Genomic DNA, 25,710 nt, shown 5'->3' with positions numbered 1-25,710 from the left:
GTGGTTTAATTCTTTTTTTTTTTTTAAATAAGTGAAGTTTTGTATTCTCTCTCTTTTTTCCGTAGCTCCTAATAAAGTACCTAGATTAATCAGCATTAGAAGCTTGCCTCTTTATTAAAATGATCTCTTAGAAATTCATAGTAAACCCTCTTTTAAATATAGTGCTAATAGGCTAATTTTTTTGTTTCTATCTTTGTTTGGTTATTATATATCTTATGTGCTTATGTCAAAACAAACACTTAACAAAAAAAATTTCTATTAACATTCATTCCGAGGTTAAACCCTTATTTGACTGGATTAAGAGTAAATTATTTTAATATGTGTATCGAAACACTATTCGTTTTATAGGCGGAATGTATGTTGAACGGCGGCCGTTGTTTAAATGAATAGTTTCTAATACGAACGCTTCTTTGGATAGGCGAAAGTTTTGAAAAAATCTGTGAGAATTATTATCAAAATGGTCATGTACACTTACATATGCGTTGGAAGAGACAAAGGATTTGATTTGTCTCTAAGTTGCCTTCTTATTTTTATCGAACCTATATAATTTTTGAAAATTTTCATTTTCCAAAATTAGTGCGTTTAAACGTTTGCTATAGCTGAACCAATATGAATTTTTTTAATAACAGAAAAGTCAAAACTTACATACATTGAATACAATTTTGGAAAATGCGTAAAGTGTTTTGTTACACATATTAAAATAATTTACTCTAACATTATGGTTATTTGTAGAAATTAATCAATAATATTTTTTTTTGTTTGTGGAGTTTGCAAATTAATCGGTGATTGGAATAAATTAACAAACACTTTTAAAAAATCAAATACTGCATCCAAAAACGAGACCTATTCAGCTATCGTTTATTTATTGACGATTATTGACGATTATTGAGAAAATAAAAAAAAAACACACAGACCTATGATGGTAGCCGATCGGAAAAATATCCGATCGGAGAAAAGTTCCGATCGGAAGATTTTTGTATTCACGGTACCCGAATTTGAGGAGAGAAATTATTCCAATTTTTTTGGTTTTTATATTTTTCGGATAATTTTTCACGTTTAATTTTCTATCGGGAAGAATCGGAAAGAAAAAAAAGCATAAAGCACAACGCGTCTCAAATATTTTGACAGTTCACTGCATAGCATCGCATGTATTTTAAATTTTCAACGCACCTAAGATTTTTTTTCGTACATCTGTCCGATTTTACTGTCGGAAGGGTTAAAATCATATGAAAATTGAAAAATTCGTACAAATCGGATAAAATTTTCTTCCGATCGGCTACCATCATAGGGCTGACAATTCCAATTTCGGGAAACGAACCTCGGAAACCCGAGTAAGAGGCAGCTACTAAATCTAGAATTTTTGAAGACTCCGTAAAATTTTTGAGGCACTTAAAACTTATCTTCTTCTCAGGTAATTGTGTGCGTTCTCATTTAGTCTCTTAAAAGTGAATTGACGGAGCTAAGACACCTCTCTTTTTAACAGAAGAGAGCCCATTTCAGAGTGTCTACATCATTCACTTAACAGTTTAAAATTCACATTAGATTTTTCAATGGCAAAACAATTCTTCAATTCGGGGCCTAACACATGATTTATTTTTAAAACCGTTATAAATAATATTTATTGGTGCTAAAATAATTTACAAAATAAAATAATTTTTTTGGAACATTCACAATGTATCTGCAATGTTCGCAGATACAAAAATAAAAACAATTATGAATTTTTGTATAGTAGGAGGGTATTATTTTTGCCTTCAAAAAAATATGCGCAAACACAAGTTAGTTCAGTGTAGTTTTCTAAGTCTTAGCTTATAGTTTTTTGTATATGAAATGACTAACAAAGTTGTATAAAATGCACATATTTGTCGATGTGGCTACATGTACATTGTACACTTATAAAAATTATGGATCTGATGGCTTAAAAACATAATTTTGTTGTAAACGGATCGACAGTTTACACTAGTTTACGAAAAGAAGGTTTCAAAATAAACGCGGGCGGAGACCTATCACGTTTTGTAGAGCTAGTCGCACTGGTTACGAAACGGTATTTAAAGAGTCACTAATACCCCCAAAATCTGAAGCAAGGGCAAAAAACGGTTTGGACCTTCACTAGGGTGGTCCATTTTTTTGGATTTCAAATTTCCGGTGTTCGCCAACTAAAAACTGGTTACATATGTATTTTCAATTAAACACGTTAATTATCAGCTTTTTAGCTGAGGTGGAACAGGGCGCTCAACAAGCTCAAAGTTTTTTAGTAGATGCGACTTTATCAAATTTATCTGTTAAAATTAGTTGGGATTTGTATACTTTTTCATGATATGCTTTTCTCATTTATAAAAACCGTTAGTTAGTCTATATTTTTGACAGATTAATTTTGTTTATTTAAATTCGTCTGTTAGTATTTTTTTGCATAAAAGTTAAAAAAAAATATAAATGAAAAATGAGTTATTTAACGCGAAAGAAAGATGAAATTTAATTTCTTGGCTGTCAAGAACTTGTGGCCTTGTGGGCTAATAATTTTTAAGCTGATAAGCGCTAGCTTCGTCAAATTTGTACCTATTTTTTTAATAGTATAGAAGATAATTATACCTTTGCAACAGTGTATAAAACATGTGATTCGGTTAAACCACCTAGAATTTAAAAGCTGTAAAAGTTCAAAAATTCCATTTTTTTTGTCATTTGCCCAACTTCGACATCATTTTAAAGTATATATTTTTTCAAAACAACATGATGTTTTAAAAATATACATATTCTTAAATAATATTTATTTCCAAATAAAACAAGGTATTTTTTATGAAAATCAGTTAAAAATTGGCTTACAAAAAAAAAAATGTTTGCGATTTCAACCCAGATACAGAAATTCGAACGTTTAGGCACCGAACAAAAATGTTATTTTGGCACGTAGTACGATAACTTGGAGGAGATCAATATAATCATTTCTTACTGCAGGAGGGGGGTTTATCCCCCCCCCTTTAAGAGGGAGGGGGAATTTTTGGCGCAAATAAAATAAAAAAAAATATATTAAAATAAAAAAAAGTATTAAAAAACAACGGCAACACTTACAGTTATAAGTGATACAATTTCCGAAAGGCGGAATTGTTAATTTAATTCTCATTTTTAAATCAATATATTTCAAGCAATTGTTTTTGAAATAATCGATTTCAAAATTAAAAATAGGCGAAAAAAATTTTAAAAAAACTCATAAATTACTTTTTTTTGTCCAGACTGTGAAGTTTAATACAAAATTGAATCATGCAGAAAACTGCCTCATTTGAACATTGCCGAACAGTGAAAACTATATGTTTCTATGCCTTCTAGGTTTTTAGAAAATTGAAAATATTTATTTGTATGCAGTTTTGAAGTGCAATTCATGGTATCATAAGAAAAATGTTACGTATACGCCCGAGTGTACTTTTTTTATTTTTAGAACCATCAACAAAGAAGTAAAAAAAAATGTACATATGTATGTATATGACCAGTCGTTGTTTGGAATAAACAGCTGATTCAGGCATTTGAAAAAAAAAACATAAGGAATAGAAGAAATTTAAAAAGAAAAAAGGGAAAACAAAAACACATGTATATTAAGATCATTATTAAAAAGTTACTATAGTATTAATACATATGTATGTACGTATGAAAATAAATAATAGATACATAGATATTAAAAAAATGATTTTTTTTAGTAGAAGCTTGTTGTAAAAATTGAAAATTGCGAAGCGGATGATTTTCCTATTAATATTAAGAGCTCATATTTGGTGTGTATATTCTAGAGGTGTCTAGCAATCGATTTTTCGGAGTACCAAATCAAAAAATTTTTGATTTTTTTGACCCACCCTAATAATATACATAGATATTATACATATAGAAAAAGGAACACTAAAGCCCCTTTAGTATTTGAATGTCTTAAAAACCAATAAAAAACTTCTTCTCACTAAAATAAAGCCTTTATTTTTTTATTTTATTATTTTTTGTAAAAATTCTCCTTATTATGAAAAAAAAAAACTTTTAACAAAAAACGGTCTTGCCCGACTCCTTCTTTCGCAGAAAATACTTTGAATATTTACTTTCTATTATAGAAAGGAAAAATTACATAATTAAATTTTAAAATTAAAAATAAAATTTTCAGTGCTTAAAATACTACTAACTTTTCACATGAACGATAACAATTTGATGAAAAATCACCAAAATTTACTGTAACTTTTCGGCGTCTCAACCAAACTTGCTCAAACTTACACAGGTGATCGATCATACCAAAAGGCACTTATTTTATAATGCAAGTGTTTCCAATTTTCCTTAGGGTCTTGTCCCTACTTCCCTTAATATTATATATTATATAATATATAAACATATATTATATATAAACAGAGAAAAAGAATTAAAGAGTATTATTGTTGCAATTTATTGTTACAGAAAATACTAATTTGAAACTCAATCAATCGTCTATACGTTAATATGAAAGGGTCCGTTTGTAATAAATAAGTTTTGCTGATTTCAAAAATTGAATTCATTCATTAAAAATAAAAATAAATTAAGGAAAGGGGTTACCTTCTAAGAAAATTAAACCAATTTTCATTGGGCTATTATTTTTGCCATAGTTTTTTTGAATGGTACTAATTCATATTTTCATCTTTTTTTTTATAAAATTAACCCTTTCACTTAAGCCAATGTTTGGCCCTATTTAGATTTTTAGTTCTTTAAACAAACGAAACTTTTTGATCAAGTTTAATAAATGAACAAAATTAAACTCATCTCATTTTACTTAATATCTTAAAGATGGTGACTAAACTGAAAATGGGATTTCTTTGGATTCTTAGAGTATAAGAGAAGACATATTGCTTCCAATAAATTTGCATATCATCAGTTTCAGCAGAATCATATCCAGTACTTCAATATAATCTAAATTAGTTTTTGTATTTACTTTCATAAAATAAAATAATGAAAATAAATCTATATACATGTATGAGGAATGTATAAAGTTAATACATACATATAGTCCAGTCAAATTATATTTGGTTGTATGGAGGTCTGAGAAATAATTCGCAACTGCAATTCGTACCTAAAATATGAAAGTACACTAGTACAGGAACTAAACCCCCCATTTTCCGAACAAATGTCTGGACGACTTTGGCCGCCATTTTGTTTTGAACAGTTTTGCGACTATCGCTTGTAGTTCGGCTAGTTTTGGTGTTAGAGAAAAATGTTATGAGACAAACTTGTAGTAAATTTTATTTCCCACAAAATATACCTTATAACTTTTTACTCTAAAACCCACCATTTAGGAATTATAATGATTTTCGTAAAATGCTATGCTCACTTTTTTTTTATATGCACCATAACTTTTTATTTTAAACTTTTATCAAAAAATTGTTGTTGTAAAAATTGAAGAACTATTAATTAACTATGTTTTTCTCATATAAGGTTTTTTTCTCCGACGTACCGTTCCCTCACTAGAACGAAAAATCAATCAAAAATATTAGAAAAAACAGGGTGAGGGGAGAGCACGATAACTATGGCGCTGAGATTTGATAACTGTATTTTGTAGAAGGGTTCAATAGAAGTATTTTTTTACTTTGGGAGGGGGGGTCTATCTAACCCTGTTTAGGCGGGAGGGGAAATTTTCTAAAAAACAACCTAATATTTAAAAAAAATATTAAAAAACAACGGCAACACTAAGAGTTATGAAGGATATTTTTTTTTAAAGCCACAATTAAACGCTTTATTTTAATTTTTAAATAGTGTTTTTAAAATTAATAGTTTTTGAAATAATCGATCTCAAAGTTAAAATTAGCGAAACAAATTAAAAAAAAAAAACACATTCAATACTATTTTTGTCATGACCATTAATTTCAATACAAAATTTACTATTAGGTACAATAAAACTACCTTGGCTGATTTTCTGTCAAACACTGAAAACCGTATATTTCATGACTTCTAGTTTTTGAGAAAATTAAAAGAAAAAATACTTTTTTTAGTAGATGTTCACTTATTTTTTTTTTTTTTGCTATTTTGATAACTTTGGCCATCAACAAAAAAGTTGGCAATTTTCTGCTCCACTTAGGGTACGAAAAGTCGTCAGGTAGGCGCCAATGTCAACAGTTTTTTAACTTAAAAGTACCTTGCCTGCCCTGCTTTGCGAGTTCTCAGCATCTCTGTGGTGAGCGTAAAATGTTTTTTTTTAACGCATAAAGCTCTCAACTAACTCTATATGTAATAAATACATAAGATCTTTTTTGTTTATGATATTGTTAGTACCAAAGTTATCAAAACAGCAAAACAAAATAAAAAATTGTTAATCTGTTTTTTTTTTTTTTGTTTCATTTTTCAATTTTCTCAAAAACAAGAAGGCTTAGAAAATCAGCGAAGGTAGTTTTATTGTAATAGTTAATTTGTATTGAAATTAATGGTCCTGACAAAAATAGTATTGAATGTGTTTTTTTTTTTAATTTGTCTCGCTAATTTTAACTTTGAGATCGATTTTTTTAAAAACTATTAATTTTAAAAACACTATTTAAAAATTAAAATAAAGCGTTTAATTGTGGCTTTTGAAAAAAATATCCTTTATAACTCTAAGTGTTGCCGTTGTTTTTTAATATTTTTTTTAAATATTAGGTTGTTTTTTAGAAAATTTACCCTCCCGCCTAAACAGGGTTAGATAGACCCCCCCTCCCAAAGTAAAAAATACTTGTATTGAACCCTTCTACAAAATACAGTTATCAACAGGGGCGTACACTCCCTTGGGGCAAGCGGGGCGACGCCCCCGGGGCCCCCGACCGCACGCAGGGCCCCCACTGGAGACATTACAGAAAAGGAAACTGTTAGCAGAAATTGAGTAACGAAGTAAAAATAAAAGGTATTTCAATCACTTCGGATACAAGGGAGACAAATTATGTCATTCAGTGTAATGTATAATGCATTGGTAGCCATACAATGTATATTGATTTGATAAAAAGGTTACCACAGGGGCCCCAAAAAAAATAAACTGCTTTTTTAAAAGAAAAATTATAATTTTATCTTAGGGCCCCAAAAATATAACTTGAAAAATCTTTGCAACCACAAATAATACATTAGGGGCCCCAAAAAACAACTTCAAGCCAGGGTCCTGCAGGGGCCCCAAATGGACTTAAAAAAAATAAATTAAAAAAAATTGTTTTTTATATTAAATTATATTTTTTGATGGATTACTAAATATTACTTTAGGAGCCCCAATCAAATATTAATTTGAGGGCCCCAAAATCTATTACTAAGGAGCCCAAAAATATTCATCAAATTTTTTGATGACATGACAAATATTATTTGAGGATCCTCAAAAGCTATTACTTATGTGGTTCAAAACAATCAAATGGAAAATTAAATATCAATTTAGGGGCCCCAACATAAATACATCAGGGCCCAAAATAAAAACATTACGTTATTGGTCGCATTCCGAATATTACATCAGAACAGAGGCCCCAATACCTATTAATTCTTGGCTCCAAGAAAATTATATTATATTTTAGGGGCCTCTAAGCACTTAATTTTGAGGCCCTAAAAATATTTTTTTGATGATTTAAAATCAAATGTATACATATTACTTCAGAACCTCAAGTAGCACACTTGTGCATAAATTGGTGTAAATTCATTAATTTTGGTGTATAATTGAAAAAAACTTAAGATTTTGGTGTATTTGTCAAAAATATCGGTATAAAAAATACACCATTGTATTTTCTGTGCATTTTCTCAACATTTATTTTGAAATTTAGTGCAAAAAATTAACCGGTGCTCAGTTGTTTTTAAAATATACCATTAATGGTATATAAAATTAATCGTTTCTGCAACCAAAAAATATAACATATTTTTTGCACTGTATATTGTAGATAATATAGACCATTTTTATTTGCCAAATATGTTTTGGTGAAGCTTTAACACCATATGGAAATAAAATGCACTTAAATACATAAAAATAAATAACAAAATGTAATTGAAATTATTCAGTGGCGATTTAATTCTTAAAGAGCACACAGCATTTTTAAATCAACAAAAATGAGTTTTTCGAAATTAAATTAATGTAATGTTTTGTTGATATGTTGTACAAAATGTAATGTTGTTGGAAAATTTGATCGATCAGGAAATCATATGAGCTTTCCTAGATTGGATTCCAAGCTAAGCAATGTTATATCCCTCTTTATCAGTGGTGTAAACGCAAACGTTGACCACAAATATTTTAGAGATTTATTGAAGAGGAAGGAGGAAGTTGAGCCGAAAGTACCAAAAAGATAAAGTTAGATGCAAATTTGGACAAAAAGGATGGAGAAGAGGATCTAAAAGCACAAAGAGTCGATAAATATGAAGAAGATGTTGTTGCCGAGCCACAAGAACAGACTTAAAAAATGTAAAAAATGTATGAGTTTATAATAAATTTGTTTTTATTGTTTACAAAACTTTTTTTTTTTACAAGGGTTTGCACATTTCTCATACCATAACAGCAAATAAAATATTCCGAAAAAAATATTTTTGACACATTTTTAACAATTGTGCATTTTTCTCATTGCTCCTTTAGTTTCCGTGCGTTTTTTGTATAATTTCTCAATATAATATGAATCAGTGAATATTTTATACAGTTTTCAGCAAAATAAATGCACTGAAAAGAGCATATTGCATATAACTTTTACAATTGTGTATTTTGTTTCTTTTTCTTTGAAATTGGCTCAGGAATAATTAAAAAAATTGAGATTCGTGTGGCCGCCATATTTAAATAAAAACAATGATTGGTTATTTTAATATATATACTGTCTTAATTATGCCACGTTTTTTGTGTCTTTGACTTGTTTTTAACAAAAAGTATTAAAAAAAGTCTTAAAACAACCAAAAACTAGAATTAAAAAAAAAAAAAAAAATTACGAATCGAATAAAAATCTTTGAATCATTAAAATTTTCGAGGCGCTCGAATTTTAGACGGGGTAGGGCCAAAAATCTATCGACAGAATATGCTTTGTTTTAAAATAAGGCACTCAGAATCGTATTTATTCATGATTTTATTACGTCTATAATTATTATGTAGGTGAATACTTAGATTCATATAATGAGTTTAAAATTCTTATAGACACCTTCTCTCATAAAATAAGTAACGGTGTAAATTGTAATTCATTAAATTATTTAGAATTGAAAAAATAAACTTCGGTTTAAATTTTAAATAGAAAAAATCTAAGTTTCGGATTTTAATACACCTATGGAGTATATTATATCCCAGTAGCCAGAACAATTTGTATACCACTGGCACAACTTATATACCGAAAATCGGTAAAAGTTTTATGCAAGCGGTGTTTATTATATACGAGAACATGGGTATTATTTACACTGAAACAGAATTAAATGTCTAAAAACTGCACTAAAAAGTAGTGTATTTTTTATATTCAAAATGCATATCACGAAAGTGTAAAATATACACTAAATATTTTGGTGTATTTTTGACTTTTGTGCTACTTGAGACAGATTCCCCAAGAACTATCAATTCTAAGCTAAAAAAATTTTATTTTAGGGGCCTCTAAATATTTAATTTTAATTTTTCAAAGGCCCCAAAATAAAAAAAATTATGTCTGATGATGGAAAATCAAATATGTATTTATTACTTCAGAACAGAGGACCCAAGAACTATCAATTCTAAGCTTCAAAAATTTTTATTTTAGGGGTCTCTAAATATTTAATTTTGGGGGCCTTTAGTACAAGTATTTACTACTTTTAAGATTGAAGTTTTATGTAAGTATAGCAAAGTGCATTACAAACATATTAAAACATAAAAATAAACCTAAAAATAAATAAGCCATACAAAAAAAAAATTGTTTGGCGTATTAGTACTTTTTTTTTTGTATCTAAGGGGAACACAAATATCAAAGGGGCCCCAAAATATAGTCTTGCCCCGGGGCCCCGACGAATCAACGTACGCCACTGGTTATCAAATCTCAGCGCCATAGTTATCGTGCTCTCCCCTCACCCTGTTTTTTCTAATTTTTTTTATTGATTTTTCGTTCTAGTGAGGGAACGGTACGTCGGAGAAAAAAACCTTATATGAGAAAAACATAGTTAATTAATAGTTCTTCAATTTTTACAACAACAATTTTTTGATAAAAGTTTAAAATAAAAAGTTATGGTGCATATAAAAAAAAAGTGAGCATAGCATTTTACGAAAATCATTATAATTCCTAAATGGTGGGTTTTAGAGTAAAAAGTTATAAGGTATATTTTGTGGGAAATAAAATTTACTACAAGTTTGTCTCATAACATTTTTCTCTAACACCAAAACTAGCCGAACTACAAGCGATAGTCGCAAAACTGTTCAAAACAAAATGGCGGCCAAAGTCGTCCAGACATTTGTTCGGAAAATGGGGGGTTTAGTTCCTGTACTAGTGTACTTTCATATTTTAGGTACGAATTGCAGTTGCGAATTATTTCTCAGCAAAAGTATAACTTGACTGGACTAATATTTAACCACTTTCGTAAATAGAAAAAATTGCATGCTACTCACCCAAATGCCAGTCATGAGATGCGGAACAGTTACAGTTAAAATTATCTACTGACTTTTATATATTTCAACTAAAATATACAATTCAATGCCTTATTTCAAATAAACTTTTTAGTCAATAAATCCCTTATAGTCTAAGTGAAATCAATCTAGTTTTTTTGTAATGAAAATGTCGATGAATTAAAATTAAACTCATCTCATTTTACTTAATATCTTAAAGATGGTGACTAAATTGAAAATGGGATTTCTTCGGATTCTTAGAGTATAAGAGAAGACATATTGCTTCCAATAAATTTGCATATCATCAGTTTCAGCAGAATCATATCCAGTACTTCAATATAATCTGAATTAGTTTTTGTATTTACTTTCATAAAATAAAATAATGAAAATAAATCTATATACATGTATGAGGAATGTATAAAGTTAATACATACATATTTAACCACTTTCGTAAATAGAAAAAATTGCATGCTACTCACCCAAATGCCAGTCATGAGATGCGGAACAGTTACGCATTTGCCTATTTGTTAGCAAAAATTATCTACCGACTTTTATATATTTCAACTAAAATATACAATTCAATGCCTTATTTCAAATAAACTTTTTAGTCAATAAATCCCTTATAGTCTAAGTGGAATCAATCTAGTTTTTTTTGTAATGAAAATGTCGATAAATGGTGATAATTCAATAAGTAACGCAAACGGAAATTTCAAGCTGAAACATTCAATTCAATTTATTACTTTTCCGTTGGAAAATAACCTAGGGATTCTTAAACGAAAATAAAAATGAAACAAACATTTTAATCGATTTTCTTGCTCTGATCTAGGATGTTTGATTAGAAAGGAAATGATTTCACTGATAGCATTTATACTTTTATGATATAGGTAGGGGATATCTCGTGCATGCTGCTTTGCTTTAAAAATAAATGGGAAAAACATAACCCCACACTATCTAATGTACATATGCATCTTATAACTGCAAACAACCGCATATGTTCCATTTTATTTGTTTAACACTTACACTGGTCAACACGATTAAACTTTTTTTTTGTTACAGAAACCAAATTATACTTTTCTTAATGATTTCGGTGTCTTGAGCTTGAATCCGAAGTCAAAAAAATTTTATCACATCACATTTTTGAGATATTCCCGTTAAAAAAACGCAAATGCCGCTAGTTACAGTTTTCGAGGTTATTTCTTAGCGTTTGGTTATTTGGAACTACATTTTGTCTTTCTAAATCCGTTTAGATCTTTTCAATATCTCTTCTAATCTTTGAGAAATCTTAAGTTGAAGTAAACGTGTTTGGTATACCTCATGTTCATTTACCTTTACTTTAATAGAAAATCTTGAAAAGTTCTTTACCATGCGCCTTCAAATTTCTACACAACATTTCATATACATCTATGTAAATTTTTATATTGTTTTTAACAAGCAACAAGCTTAATTTTTCTGACTAGTAAATTTCAAGTATAACTATCTAACAAGGTCACAATTTGCTGTATCTAACCGCGATATACCAACTTTGCCGATATTAAAACTTAGGAGAGTGTAAATGGAACGTTGTGTCGAAATTTGAAAGTGATTGGTAAAGAAATTTTCGAGATTAGTTATTAAAGGCAAATGAAGATGAGATAAAAGCGATATTTAAAAGATCTAAACGGATTTAGAAACACAAAATGCAGTTCTTTTAGAAACCGTTACAAATTTAATTAAAACAAAAAACCTATAGAAAAGTATATCCTGGTTTCTGTTACAAAAACCTTGTTCACAAGTGTTATTTAGTATATTTAAAATCCCGCTGAATAATAAAAATTTGAATTACAGATACTGATGTTTTGTATTTTGTTTTAAAATGTAAGTAGCTAATAATAATTGGTTTTAGTGCTATCCACGCATAGAGATACAGATTAATTTATAAATTTTTCCTATATAGCCAAAGAAGAAGACAACATTTGATTAATTTATAGTTCATGTAGGATTTAGCGTTTTAACTGATTTGACCTGGTAAAGTTTACTTCATTTTACTGAAATAAAATAGATAAGGTTTTATTCATATTTGAAGTGAAGTATGAACGTTTTCTCTCCACATTTTGTGTATATCGAAAATAGTATTTACTCAGGTATTAATTCTCTAGTACATTTAATTACTACCTATTTATTATGCATGCATACGGCCCATTGTTGCAAATTTTTAAACGTACAATAAATCAACATCAGTTATAGAATCCAAATTATGAATGAAAGGTTACCTACTTTTTTAAACCCAGTTCTTTATATTTTAATATGTAGCGGTTGTATGTACATAAGGGTGTCCGTTATTTATGTTAATAACGATGCACATAAAGCAATTTAAATGAAACTTTGTGAAATTTGTGATTATTAGATGGCTCATGTACATCCTCATAGGTGAAATATTAAGTGGCCCAATATCTTAAAATGCGGGTTACATATTGTACTAACAATCTTATTAATTTGATCCTTTTATCACAAACTGCACGACAATTTTTCATACTTTTACTTTTGCACCTCACTCTTTCAAAATATTAATTTGTATGAAAACTTAATAAAAAATAAAAGCAAGCAATTTAAGTTTTGCATGAAAATTCAATATTCCATGGTAAGTATAATTCATTTTTCGATTATTTTGGATTCTCATACGATGTATAAAATATTTATGCTGTTCAAAAAAATGAAAAAAATTTTCATGTGGTGCAATGGTACCATTTCAAAAGTGTTCTTTCTCACTAAAAAAAACACCCTTTAACCCGAAATATTTTGATAAGCATATTTTATTATTTTTTTCTATGGTATAGTAAACGTGCATACAAAATTTCATCAGCCTACCAGTTATTTTCAAGGAGTACTTGGTAATATTTTGGCTCTTGTTCTTTAAGCAAATGACTATTTATAAAGAGTGCAATAACTTTTTACATGACGGTCCAGGCATATTGCTATTGGTTTTATTCGATCCGGCGATAAAAATTACCTCGAAATCATGTATTATATTAATAAAAAGGTTTCATTGCCTATACTATGATATGCAACAAATCGAGTGCAACACAGAAAAAGTCTTGTATCTACTCTTCCGTATGAGATACAAGGTGGCCCAATATCTCAAAATAACTCTTATATGAGTACTACCAATGATATAAATTTCATGCTTTTATCACAAAGTGCACGATTTTGCTGCTAAGCCGGCTCACTATTAAAAAAAAAATCAAGATTACCTACAAAACCTAAAAATTGAACTATTACTAGCGCTTAAGATAGCGAATTGAAATTTCACAACCTTAAAGTTATAGATAAGTGAAACAAATTTAACGGGTGGCCTGACCGAAAATCTAAAAAAATACTTTTTGGACCACACTTATGTTTAGTTATTGATATAAAGGTATCGCTGCATAAAAAGATTTCTCTTGTAATGCAGGTTAATAGTTTTCATTTGAAAACATAAATTGCAAATATTAACAAAATATAACATAAATGCTCTCCTGAAAAGTTGTTTTTATATTTGTTAAGTTTTTGGACAAATAAGAATGCATGTTAGGATGAGAAAAATCGCGTCAATTTACGTACGTTGGTACACAAGCAGATTTTTTTCTAAAAAAAATGAAGAACTCTGACTCTAACAAATCGATAAATTGTATTAATGACAATACTCGTTAATACTCGTAATGGTTCATGCGTTCATTGAAAACAAAATTTGCTTGAACAGTTTTCTATTTTTATATTACGAAATGTTTATGAAACATCTTCATTAACTATTGGGTAAACATATAAATACATCATTTTGTGCAAATTGTTTTCAACGAAGTGCGATGTAGTTAGCATATAAATGCAAGCCATCAGTAGTGCAAAGTGATCTTATCATCACCTGTTTGTTAATGCACTAAACGCTTAACTTAACTCAAAATTTAGCAATTATTGCTAAACAATATAACACCGTTTTGTTTATGTATATTGCAACGGCGTGTACAGGGGGGTGGTCACGGGGTCATGACCCCCCCCCCCCCCCCCCCTCCCCCTCCCAAGATCTCAAAACTTAAACAAGAAATTGTTTTGTGCTACTAAATTCTTTTGAGTACGATGATTTTCAAAATGTCGGAGTTTTAGAACAAGAACGAAAAGAAAAGTGAAAAATTTTGTTAATATTCAACCAACTATTTTACCATAATATCTGGGGATTTGGTCATATTTTTAGCGAACGCTATGATGGATTAGGATTATTTTGATTCGTTGAATAATATAAGGCATAATAGGATAGGCTACAAATTAAGCTGTGTTGTAGAGTTTTGTATGGATTTAAAATCCAAATAATTTTTTAATTTTGACTAAACCGATAATAGATAAGAATATAGGCAACCTCTTCTAAAGGCAAATTAAATATTTAAGCAAGCTTAGTTCACTTAAAATAACCTTCGAAAATCAATTTAAGAAAATCTAATATAACTGAATATGTTTTATATTTTAAACCGCTGATAAATACCTGAAAGCTGATTAAATCAGAGCCGAATATTATAAAATCCTTAGTTAGTGATCTAAAGCATTTCTTTAATTAGTATTGCCGTTTGAAATCTCGAAAAAAATATCTAAACTAGCATAATTTTGTTTAATATTTTCTGTTACGCCAAAAATATTTTTTTGTCTTTACTATTTTGACAGAGGTATTTGAATCCGGAACCCCCTCGCCTTAAAAGAAAAAAAAATTCGCGTTCAATTTTTAAACAAAATTTAAAAATAATTGTATTTTCAAACGCAATTTTTTTTGCAAGACCTTGCGATTCGTTTGCCTAAGGTTAGGAAGACAATTAATTCGAAAGTTACCAGTGTTATTAAATTAAAAAGATTTTTATTTTAACTTGTAAAATAATTTTGGACTATCGGAAAACAATGCAGAGTTGTTTAAAGGCAAATTATTCAATCGAAGTACTTGTATATTACACTGTATTTTAAAGCTTAGTATACAGTTCTTCCAGCAAAAAAAAAACCAATGCATTTCTTATGGGAGAAATTTTTTTAGATTTTTTCCGAAAAAAAATATTGTTTAACTCACCACAGCTGTAAACCAAAATCAAAAAAAAAAATTATACTCACCACGATTTTTTTTTCCCGCAAAACAATGTGCAGCTCATTGTTTTTGCGGAAAAAAACTTACAACTTTCATCTAACCACCACAGACATTTTATTTTCCAAAAAAAATTTTTTCTTCACCACTCATTTTTTTTATCGAAAAGAACTGTATACTAGGCATAGTACATAATGTACATAATGGTCTTGATTGGTGAAGACTTAAGGCTAAACAAAAGCAAACGAATCACACAACGTTTTTGTTTGGTTATTCTTAGAACTCTTCGGAACTGTTCGATTCGAAATGCAAAAGGAACAAATTTTAATATTTTTAATTCAAACAGCACATTTTCATGTTTAGGTATGCATACTATCAAAACTTTTGTAAAAAAATTTTTGGCATGACCCCCCCAAGACGAAAACCTGTATACGCGCCTGGTATGTTGTCCGTTTTAAAAAGTAAGTTTAATTTAATATAACAAGGCGTATTCATATTCATAGTTGTTGTTAAACATGGGAAACAAATATTCTGACTAACATGAACTCAACATTTAATATGGTTATCAACACCTTATGTGGAAACATTAGACAAAATTGCATCACAAATATTAAAAAAAAGAGATTCTTTCTTACCGAAAAAGTAAAATTCGTCTAAAAGTAATAAAAAGATCTACAACTTTTATTTTAATTATTTCTTTACGTAATTGAATAGAGTAATATTGAATATTGAGAGTACTGAGAAAAATGCAAAAAATAATGTTTTATTTTTTTTACGAAAGAAAATTTGTAAAGGTTTAAAAAAAATACGTCGATGAAAATACAGTATTTTTTGGTTAAAACTTCTAATTTAAGATTACAGTCGTCGGCATAATTATTTTGATTAATTTTCAATTTTCGATCTGATAAGAATAATTTCTAACGGTTAAACTTTACATAGGTAAAGTTGATGGTTATTTATTAAGTATGTTATGGTGAATCTCATGGTGGTCAAAGTAAGTCATATGAGTGAAATTTGGGGTTCAGGCAGTTTTTTTTGTATTAGAAATGATATTTTTTGATTGGCAAAAGTATTTTGACCAGAATTCTTTTTCAATTTTGGTAAGGTAAAGTAATACATTTTGCTTATTTTAAGCATGTATCAAACTGTTGAACATTTTTAGGCTCAAATTCATAAAAAAAATTGAAAACATTTCGCAAATAAATATTGAAATTTGGGCATTTATTGTTGCAAGTTAAAATTCCCGTTACCTGTTAAACAAATCAATGGAGAAAAATGGTATGCCATTTTGAAGAAATAATTAATTCACACACAAAAAAACGAAATTTGAAAATTTTTCGCCTACCCATTTTCAACAAATTGATTTTTCAAAAAAAAAAAAATTTGAACAATTTTTTTAAAAATCCAAAAATGTGTTTTTTAATATTACCTTTACTTAAACGTTTTTGTATAAAATTTTTCGTTGACATCGGGTTAGTCTTGTACAAGATATTCAGAAACCAATCATCGTAATGGCATGTAAAATTTTTCGGAATTAAAAACAAGTAAAAAGCTTTTTGGAGATCGGTTTTCCTAAAGAAATAGCTTAAATTGACTTTTTTTAAGCAAAAAGAAAACCAAAAAGTGATACGAAGAACTTTTTCTTGTTTTTTGTTTTATGAATTTCTCCAGTAAAAGTTCCGTCTGAAGGAGACCAGTTATACTAAAAAGCTTTATACTTATGGATCTTTCATAATCTTTGTTACAAATGCTTTTGCTTTCTATTTTATTCTTTCTGGGATGGTATAAAAACTACCCTCTACGTACGTATGTATATGTATAAAACCCTAAACCTCAGTAACTGCACACTGTTTTCAATACATTCATAAAAAGGGATTCATTTACAAGGGTATAACATTTTTTTGAAAAGGCATTCTTATGACAAAGACATACCTATGCACATATAGTAAAAGCTTGTGTTCGCCTGTGCATATTAAGAAACACATAATTGGTTTTAACCAGAAACTGCCTTCGTACCCTCTTTTGATTTCCTTCATTGTATTTTGAGAGTTTGAAAGTTATATGCCAGAGAAGTCTCAAAAAAATACAACACTAAAAGTGAATGGCGTAAGGTTTGTCGTGTTCGATAGTTGCTCAAGAATCAAGATAACTCTAGTCGTTCAAGCAAAGGGTTGATGACTTGCACTTTGTACTAATAAGCTATGTATAAAAAAACAAGAAGAACGTTTTCTCTTAATACAACTTGATATCGTACTTTTAGAAACATGGCTAACGACGTGAGCTATAATCTTATAAGCAACATTTGTTAACAAAGCGCTCTCCTTTCATTACATCATAACACTAACACAGTTGGTATATAAGAGCATCTGAAATCTACATAGTCAGCTTTTTACTAGACGAGGGAAACCAGCACACACTGGCGATAGGTTTTTATCCAATAAACATAATTTTTATTGAACGACTCTTAAAAAAAAAAAAATAAAAAAAAAAAAAACAATAAATAAAATGCACGACTGGGTCGTATGTACTTGCAATTGTAGTTCAAGGCTATAATGAATGCGTTGGTGCATTGTAAAAAAAAAAGAATAGAAATAAGAAAATCGGTGCAGATAGTATTGAAAAATAAAGAAATAATGATATTTTCTAGAAAACACAACAAATGATATTAAGGTACTATGCATAATCGAACTGAACGTTGCATTTACATTTGGGCGTTAGATTGAAATTTCGAAATTAACCTTTTTGACAAAATTCTATAAATAAATAAATTAATTTTATGAGCGGGTTGCAAGTTATTGCGCTAACGCTAAAGTTGCCTAGAACCTTTCAAGTTTTTCATAAAAAAATTTTGAAATGTGAATTTTTGAAAAAAATGTAAATAAAAATTCAAGTTCAAAAATAAATGTACCTATCTCTTTTTTTTCTTGAGCGACTACATGGTTTGTGATTGCTCTTAAAGGATTAATTTGACGATTCGAACAATCAAAACAGATTAATTTGTAGAAAGAAGAAAGTGTATGTCTTAACCTTCAAGTTTAAACTCAAATGGTCACTGTGGCCAATGAGAAACATTTGTTAGCAATTTTCAAGTAAATATTTTCTTATTTAATTGTTGGTACATTTTTTTTGGATCTACTCCACTAGGGCTTGCAAGAATTTTACTTCTCTTATGTATATTTAATTGAAAAACTTATCCGAAGATACCAATCATTTTATGCTATCATCAACATCCACCAAATTGATATAAGTCGTACATGTATGTAGTCTACCATGATCTATGTAATTTCTAATTTGTTTTTTTAATTGTGTTTTTCCTTGGAAAAATTATTATATATTAACTTAGCATTTTGTTTATAATACCTCATATAATTTCTTGAAGATTCGGAAAGCTACATACATAAATATGTATTTGCTTAACATGATTGTCAATTGAATTTTGTAGTATATTATTACTCAGTAGGTACATGAACTCGCATATAGAATTCGTTAGCATTTGATATCACCATTCTTAAAGAAACATTCACATTTTCTTTCTTAGAATGATAAAATACTGCACATTTTTAAATTGGTATGTTGATGTTTGTTTGGACGTTTTATTTTTTTTCATTGATGTTGTAAGCTTTTGCGAGCTTTACTATGTTTTTCCGCATAATTTTAATTTCATGAATGAATCTATACAGCTTTTACAACCAAAAATAAGAGATTCAGTAGACAATAATTATTCTATTTGTTCTCTGAGTATTTGTTGTTTTCATTTGACGACATTTGCGCACATGTGTTGTTACGTAACTTTTTGTTTGGGTTCACAAGACTTTTACATCATATTTTGTATATTATCACAAGAATCACAATTTGATAACAAAACATGGAATTTATTATGAAAAAGGTTAATTGATGGGATAAGATTTGTACTAAGTAGCTAGCTACCTTATCATAACAAATACCTACTAAAATACTAAGCATGATTTGCGAATTGGATACTTGTGTAAATGTCTAAGTCATTTAATTGTCATTAAATTTTAGTTTGGGTACAAACTATCAACTAAACAATTCAAAAACATTGTTATAATAGTTCTGGATTTACATATTTGATTCATTTATTTTTTTTATTTTTTTTAATGCATATATATACGTAAATCCTTGTTAACAAAATATTTACGCGGTTTGAAAACTATTTTTCAAAAATTTATCAAAAGAACTTTACTATTTATTCACACTCCATTAAATTTAAAGTCGCCATTTAAAAGAAGAAATTTTAAAATTTGTATGCGACTTGATAGTTTTCTAATTTATAATGGGGAAATATAAAAGAGTATGAATAAATTGGGGCTTAGGAAATGCATTCCTGGCTTTAATAAAAGGTAAAGCATGATATTGCAAGAAATGCCGATTTTGTACAGCTCTTATCCTATTTTAGGTTATTTTTTCCTATTTTAGGTAAATTATGACCTCGTATACTGTGGGTGTAATTAATTTAGCCAATGTTGTTATTTTTTATCAATTTAATTTTCTTTTAAGTATAATGCTTGTAGAATTTTCTTGCTTTTAAAATTGAAATAAAATATAAGTTTCACTTATTTAAAAGGTAGCTTACCTGGGCTGGTTTGCCAACTTAGTCCACCGACGAACATTTTCCTAAAATACAAAAACAAATTCCTGATGCATTTTTTAAATTGTATAACAAGTCTTTTTAAAATGTTTCATATAAGAAAAATTTAAATCTTAAGACAAAAAATAAAAAAAAATATTATACCTACCATTGAATGGCAAAATCAAGGATGCTGGATATAAATTGATTTTCTTTAATGAAGTTTGTACGCAAAGTATTATTTTATTATAAAAACATGATAAGCCCTCGATTTATCACGTTTTTAAATGAAATCATTCAAATGATAAAATTATTTTTCATGAAAAGTATGTGTTTTTTTTTTTTTAAATAAATTAAAACCATTCTTATTCTTAACTCTTTTTAATACAACAGCCACCCAGAAGTGTACCTATTAGTTTTTTCTTGTTGAATTGGTTGGACTTGAAATTTCGGGAACGCTTAGTCTAAAGAATATGGCAAAGATCAAAAACACTTATTTGAACATTTAATTCATGTCACATGCAAGGGCATACAAAAAGCTGCCTATATAAAAAAAATATTTAAAATTTTAAATAATAAAAGTAAATTAATTATTATTATTCGATTAACCAAAGCAATATTTTTTATACATATGTATATCAGCAACGAATTTGGATCAACAAATTAAGTGAAAAAATGTTTTTTTTTTGCATGGCGAATATTTGATTATATACTATCATTATAAAAACAATTTGTTGGAAATGTCAGAGTGTTGGTGGCTATAAAGATCCAAAATGATTCATTAGATTTTCATAACATAACTTGCATTTAATTTTGACTAAGCTATCCCAAATATCAACACTGAAGAAAAATGTATATGCACGCACCAATAGAAAGCGAAACGTAAACTTATACACTTCGTCAAAACTCTATCTGCAGCTTGGTTTAGCATATAAACGCCAACTGCGGATACGGCATACGGAAAGCAATGCCAAAAAAAACAGCTATGTAATGTATTATGAGGATAATGGAATATCGGGTATACCTAGTTTTGTAAGTTGCTTTTTATCATTTCTTACTAAAATGGAGAGTTCTGATTCCAAAAACAACATTAGTTTTTTTTTTCTAGCAGCTCAAGTTTTTAACTTAAATTTTTGTTTGTATTTTTTTTATTTTAATTACTGAACTGAATTCAAAATAATTTTCGCAACAAGACTTTAAAAACGCTTGTGATAAGAAAAACTAAAAAAAATAGTATACCCCCAAATTGTGAAAAACTAAAATATTAAAAATTAAAGCTCTTAGAAAGGAACCAGTGTTATTTTTAGGCTAAGTGAACCCAAATGCATTAGGTTCGATAAAATAATTTCAGGAAAATGTTTACAAACAGTTAAAATAAGCATAACTTTAAAATTAGTACGAAATTAACCCCAAAATAAGGAAAATGAAAATATTTATAAAAAAAAGAGCTCCTAGAAATAAATGAATGTGATTTTTAGTCTTTACTGACCCCATATACCTACATACATCTAGTTTAATATAATTTTTTTTTTGGAAAATTTTAATAAACCCTCAAAATAAGGAATACTTAAAAATTAGTATGAAAAATTAAATAAGAGGTGCTAGAAAGAAGCCAATATGATTTTTGAGCCAAATCCATAAAATTCGATATAAATCTTTCTGGAAAATTTTAAAAAAGTTGAAAATTGTTGTCCAGCGGCTCTCCAATGTCCGTCAAATACGAGAACCAGTGTTCGTAAGCAAGTTGATAAATAAAATGTTTAAAATTACTAAAATGACGAATTATAGCATATGTATAGTAAAATAAACAAGTACATATTAATTGGATGCGTTGAACTATTCCCGTAACCAGAAAAATCCTTAGATTTTATAAGAACTCTTTGCACACTCTCTAATACATAACTTTAACTTATTTAAAGAGAAATTGCTGTTAATAAACTTCTTTCCCCCCACAATACAGAACTTGTGCTTTTCATAAAGAAATATAAAATTCCACAATTCAGTTAAAGATATTTCACTATTTTGATACGAGACCTGTAGGTACTGGGCCACAGGATAGAGCTAGAAAAAAATATAACTTTGGTTTGGTTCATTATAAAAACATAGTCCAAAGGTTTTAAAGAATTTTGAACAAAAAAATAAACTTTGAAATAATAACCAAAACACTGTAAGCGAATGAGTTTTGCACTTTGTGACAAAAAAAGTACTCATACGCCATACACTCTTTTTTTTATGTGTATGTATAAAGTATCTATATCAGCTAATATTAAGTATTTTATATTTCATTCAGTAATTCTTTCTGTTGTCAAATTTAAAAATTCTCATCGGTATACCTAAATAGTTATTTAAATATTCTAAAAGCTACGTTCTATTGATTATATATGTAGATATAAATTTGAAAGTGAACTTTGAAAAAGGGTTACAATTTATAATTGGTCAAAAAGGAAAATATGCATATAAATATTTACAAGCCTTGACCTTAGTAACCGAAATGGAACAAATCTGAACTCCTGAGAGTCAATCTTCTATTGTTATAAGACCTGAAAAATTCAACCTTAACCTTTTTGATAAAAAGACATATTATTTGTATTTATTTACAAAACCTAACCACAAGCCGCAAGCAGCAACCGAAAATGTAAAAATCTGAACTTCTTCAGGGTCAGGATACTGCTGGTATAAAATCTGAAAAAATCAAGCTTAACAACTTTTGATCGGTTTTGGCTTTTTAAACAGGCACAGAATCTTTTCGAAAGATTTATGCAGTAAAAGTGTTTCAGTCTAAAATATCTTTCAGCTAACTTTCAGACCTGTTATTATTTATACACATTTTTTTTTAATGTGACATTGTAGCAAATGCTTTTACTTGAAAAATTGTAAACTATGATCATTTATTTTCTATGCTAATTTTGTCCATAACATAACTAGGCTATAGGTACCTACGTATTCATTCTCTCGTACAAGCCAGGAAGGGTATTCAATTAAAAAGTTCAAGTGACCTCAACTCCATATGCGTTTCGCCCAGGTATGACAGTGGGTTCATCAGTTAGATGCTGCCATACCTACCCTTACTAAGACGCAAAATTTTGGTCCATGAATACAGACACTTATAAAAATCACAACCTTAATTATATTTAATCACTCCGCCTTAAAATAAAAATAATTTTCATTATTTTGTTCCTTTGTTCAGGAAGGGAATGTTTAGAAAGTTATTCAAAATATACTTTAATGAGAAGTTATTGTCACACCTATGAAATTGCTGTCATTGACATTAAATACTTATTCCCACTGGAACAAAATTAAGGATTCCAATCTAAAAGCAAATGCTTAGGTAAATGTCTGCAGTTTAAATTTATCAAATCAACATCACTGATAAATTTAAAATATTTTACATTGCATTGACTGATACAGTACCTGTAGTTTCGAAAGTTTTTAAATATTTGACAAGCTATTCCATCAAATGATTTGGAAGGACGTCTCTTACAAAATATCGTGGACCTAGAACTATCCCATAACTGTTTCCAAAGGGTCTGTAGTACCATGTGCTTAGTTAAATAGGTTGATAAAAAATTAACAAAAAAGTATTTAATTAAAAAAAAAATATTTAAATGTGTTTTTTTGTTGAGGATATGGGTAAAGGAATTTTTTTTTCATACAGGATTTTTAAACACATGTTAATGTATGAACACAATTTCTTTCACATACAGTGCTGTGCAAAACATATGCAACTGTTTCAACTGTTTTGTATGGAAGGAGGTGTTGTATGGCCTGTATTTTTTTTAAATATTCTCAAATGCATGACTTAAAATTGTGGTTGTATCCTTAACAAGTTTAAATAACTTAACACTTTCGTTTGAACTAAATAACGGTTGTTTTCCTATAAAGGTGCGACTTTGACACAAACAAATTTAATGATTTTTTGTTATTTTAATATTTTATTTTTAAAACCCATTGAAGAATTTTTTTTGTAAAAAGTTGATAGATACAAAGTATACCCCTAGCCAAGAGCATTCCCCCTCATAATTTGCATATTTCTTTTATGAGCAGAAACATGCAGAAAATAAATACGAAATAGTAAGTTTAAACAGTTGCAAATGGTTTGCACAGCACTGTAGGTACTTACATAACTACCAGCGCATTTTCTCCAAACTATATTTTTTTTTAATTGGGCGGAAAGGCTGCTCAAGAAGCAATGAATGGATTACTTTGAAGTTTTAACTATAGCAGAGGTAGGTACACGTCGTTTTGTTTAACCAGTGCAATAAAACCAATTACAAAAAATTAAGAACTACATTATGTATCACTACCATAGCTAATAACATGTCCTTCGATAATAAAATAATAATCATAATTTTTGATTTAAAGTTGCGCCGAAAAGATTTTAAAAAAGACTGCAACGACTAATTAACACGGTAACCTAACCAGACACACCTGGTTAGACTCTAAATAATATGATTAGCCTCCAGGGTTGAGCAAAATATTTATAGAAATGTAAAATCCAAAAAAACTTCAACAAAAAAAAAAACAGGTAATCTTTTTGTGAAAATCATTGTTGAATATGATAGGTTAAATTCTCTAATAATTGTAACATTGTAGTTTTTATTTTCTAATCTTATCAACTTACCCCGGATCATTTGGCACTTCTGAAGGCGAGCAAACCGTTGCAATATCTGGCTGGTTTTGATGTTCAATTTTCATGTCCATTTTCAAAATTTAATTTAATTTTTATATATACGCGAGCTTGGTTTATTTTTCTTGGATTTAAAATATTACAATTAGAAGGTTTGTTTAGTAAAATCCAAACTATTAGGTAAAGAAAGCGTTTTTTGTGATACAAGCACGATTAAGAACCGAATTCATTGGAGTTTTTTTTTTAAATTAAAATAATCATAACTACCTACTCAACCTTTCAACTATATCTAGAATAAAATAATAAGGTAATTTATATATTGGCATATTTAATAGAACTACGAGTGGGTTTGTAGGCACATATGTTAATTGTATATATTGGAGACAAAGTTACGTAAACGAATTACGAATGCACTCAAGAACACTGAACTATTTTGTTTGCCGTGCTGCATAAGAGTGTATTTTTATTTTTAAATCTTAATTTCATTAGACTAATAAAATCTACTCCATGTTTTGAATAGAATTGAAAATATAAAATGTAGAAAAACAATATATTAATTGATTATAGGTTGGAATTGTCTCAAAATGTTGTGTGTTTGATAAATAAATCAAAAAGAACTGACGCAGTATATTAAAACAACAATACAAATTATAATGCACAAGGTACATTATGTATCTTTATAGACATGGAATATACTTCTATGATATCGGTACAAAACTATACTTTTTGAACTGAATGAGAACATATGAAGGATTGGTATTTTTTGTATATACATGTGTCATCGGCATTCGAAACTTGACATGATTCTCAATCATATATGTAAATTTAAAAAAAATAAATATATGTAACAATCAATGTACTGAAGCACAAATGAATCAATTCCCTATTGAGTATTCTCATTAAACAGTAAATCTTAATATGATTCCAAAACAAAACAA

The 25,710-nt window shown here is 28.6% G+C and overlaps 1 protein-coding gene across 10 annotated transcripts in view; it reads right to left on the bottom strand.

Annotated features, from left to right (window-relative positions):
* The window catches only part of LOC129911934 (RNA-binding protein Musashi homolog Rbp6), a 103,710-nt gene that overhangs the window by 66,745 nt on the left and 11,255 nt on the right, over nucleotides 1-25,710 (bottom strand). For 3 of the 10 annotated variants that reach the window (XM_055989966.1, XM_055989960.1, XM_055989961.1), the window contains exons 2-3: nucleotides 24,767-25,061; nucleotides 20,152-20,192 (exon numbers count right to left, since the gene is read on the bottom strand). In XM_055989966.1, the coding sequence (XP_055845941.1) occupies nucleotides 20,152-20,192; nucleotides 24,767-24,846 (121 nt within the window). In that variant the 5' untranslated portion in view covers nucleotides 24,847-25,061. Of the gene's footprint in view, nucleotides 1-20,151; nucleotides 20,193-24,766; nucleotides 25,675-25,710 lie in introns of those variants that run through there. The other 7 variants (XM_055989959.1, XM_055989965.1, XM_055989968.1 and 4 more) reach the window with 5 other exon arrangements.

Source organism: Episyrphus balteatus, chromosome 2 (genome assembly GCF_945859705.1).
Source record: "Episyrphus balteatus chromosome 2, idEpiBalt1.1, whole genome shotgun sequence".
Taxonomy (NCBI): domain Eukaryota; kingdom Metazoa; phylum Arthropoda; class Insecta; order Diptera; family Syrphidae; genus Episyrphus; species Episyrphus balteatus.
The sequence above is the reverse complement of the archived record's forward strand: the minus strand, read 5'-3'. Positions and strand labels throughout refer to the sequence as shown.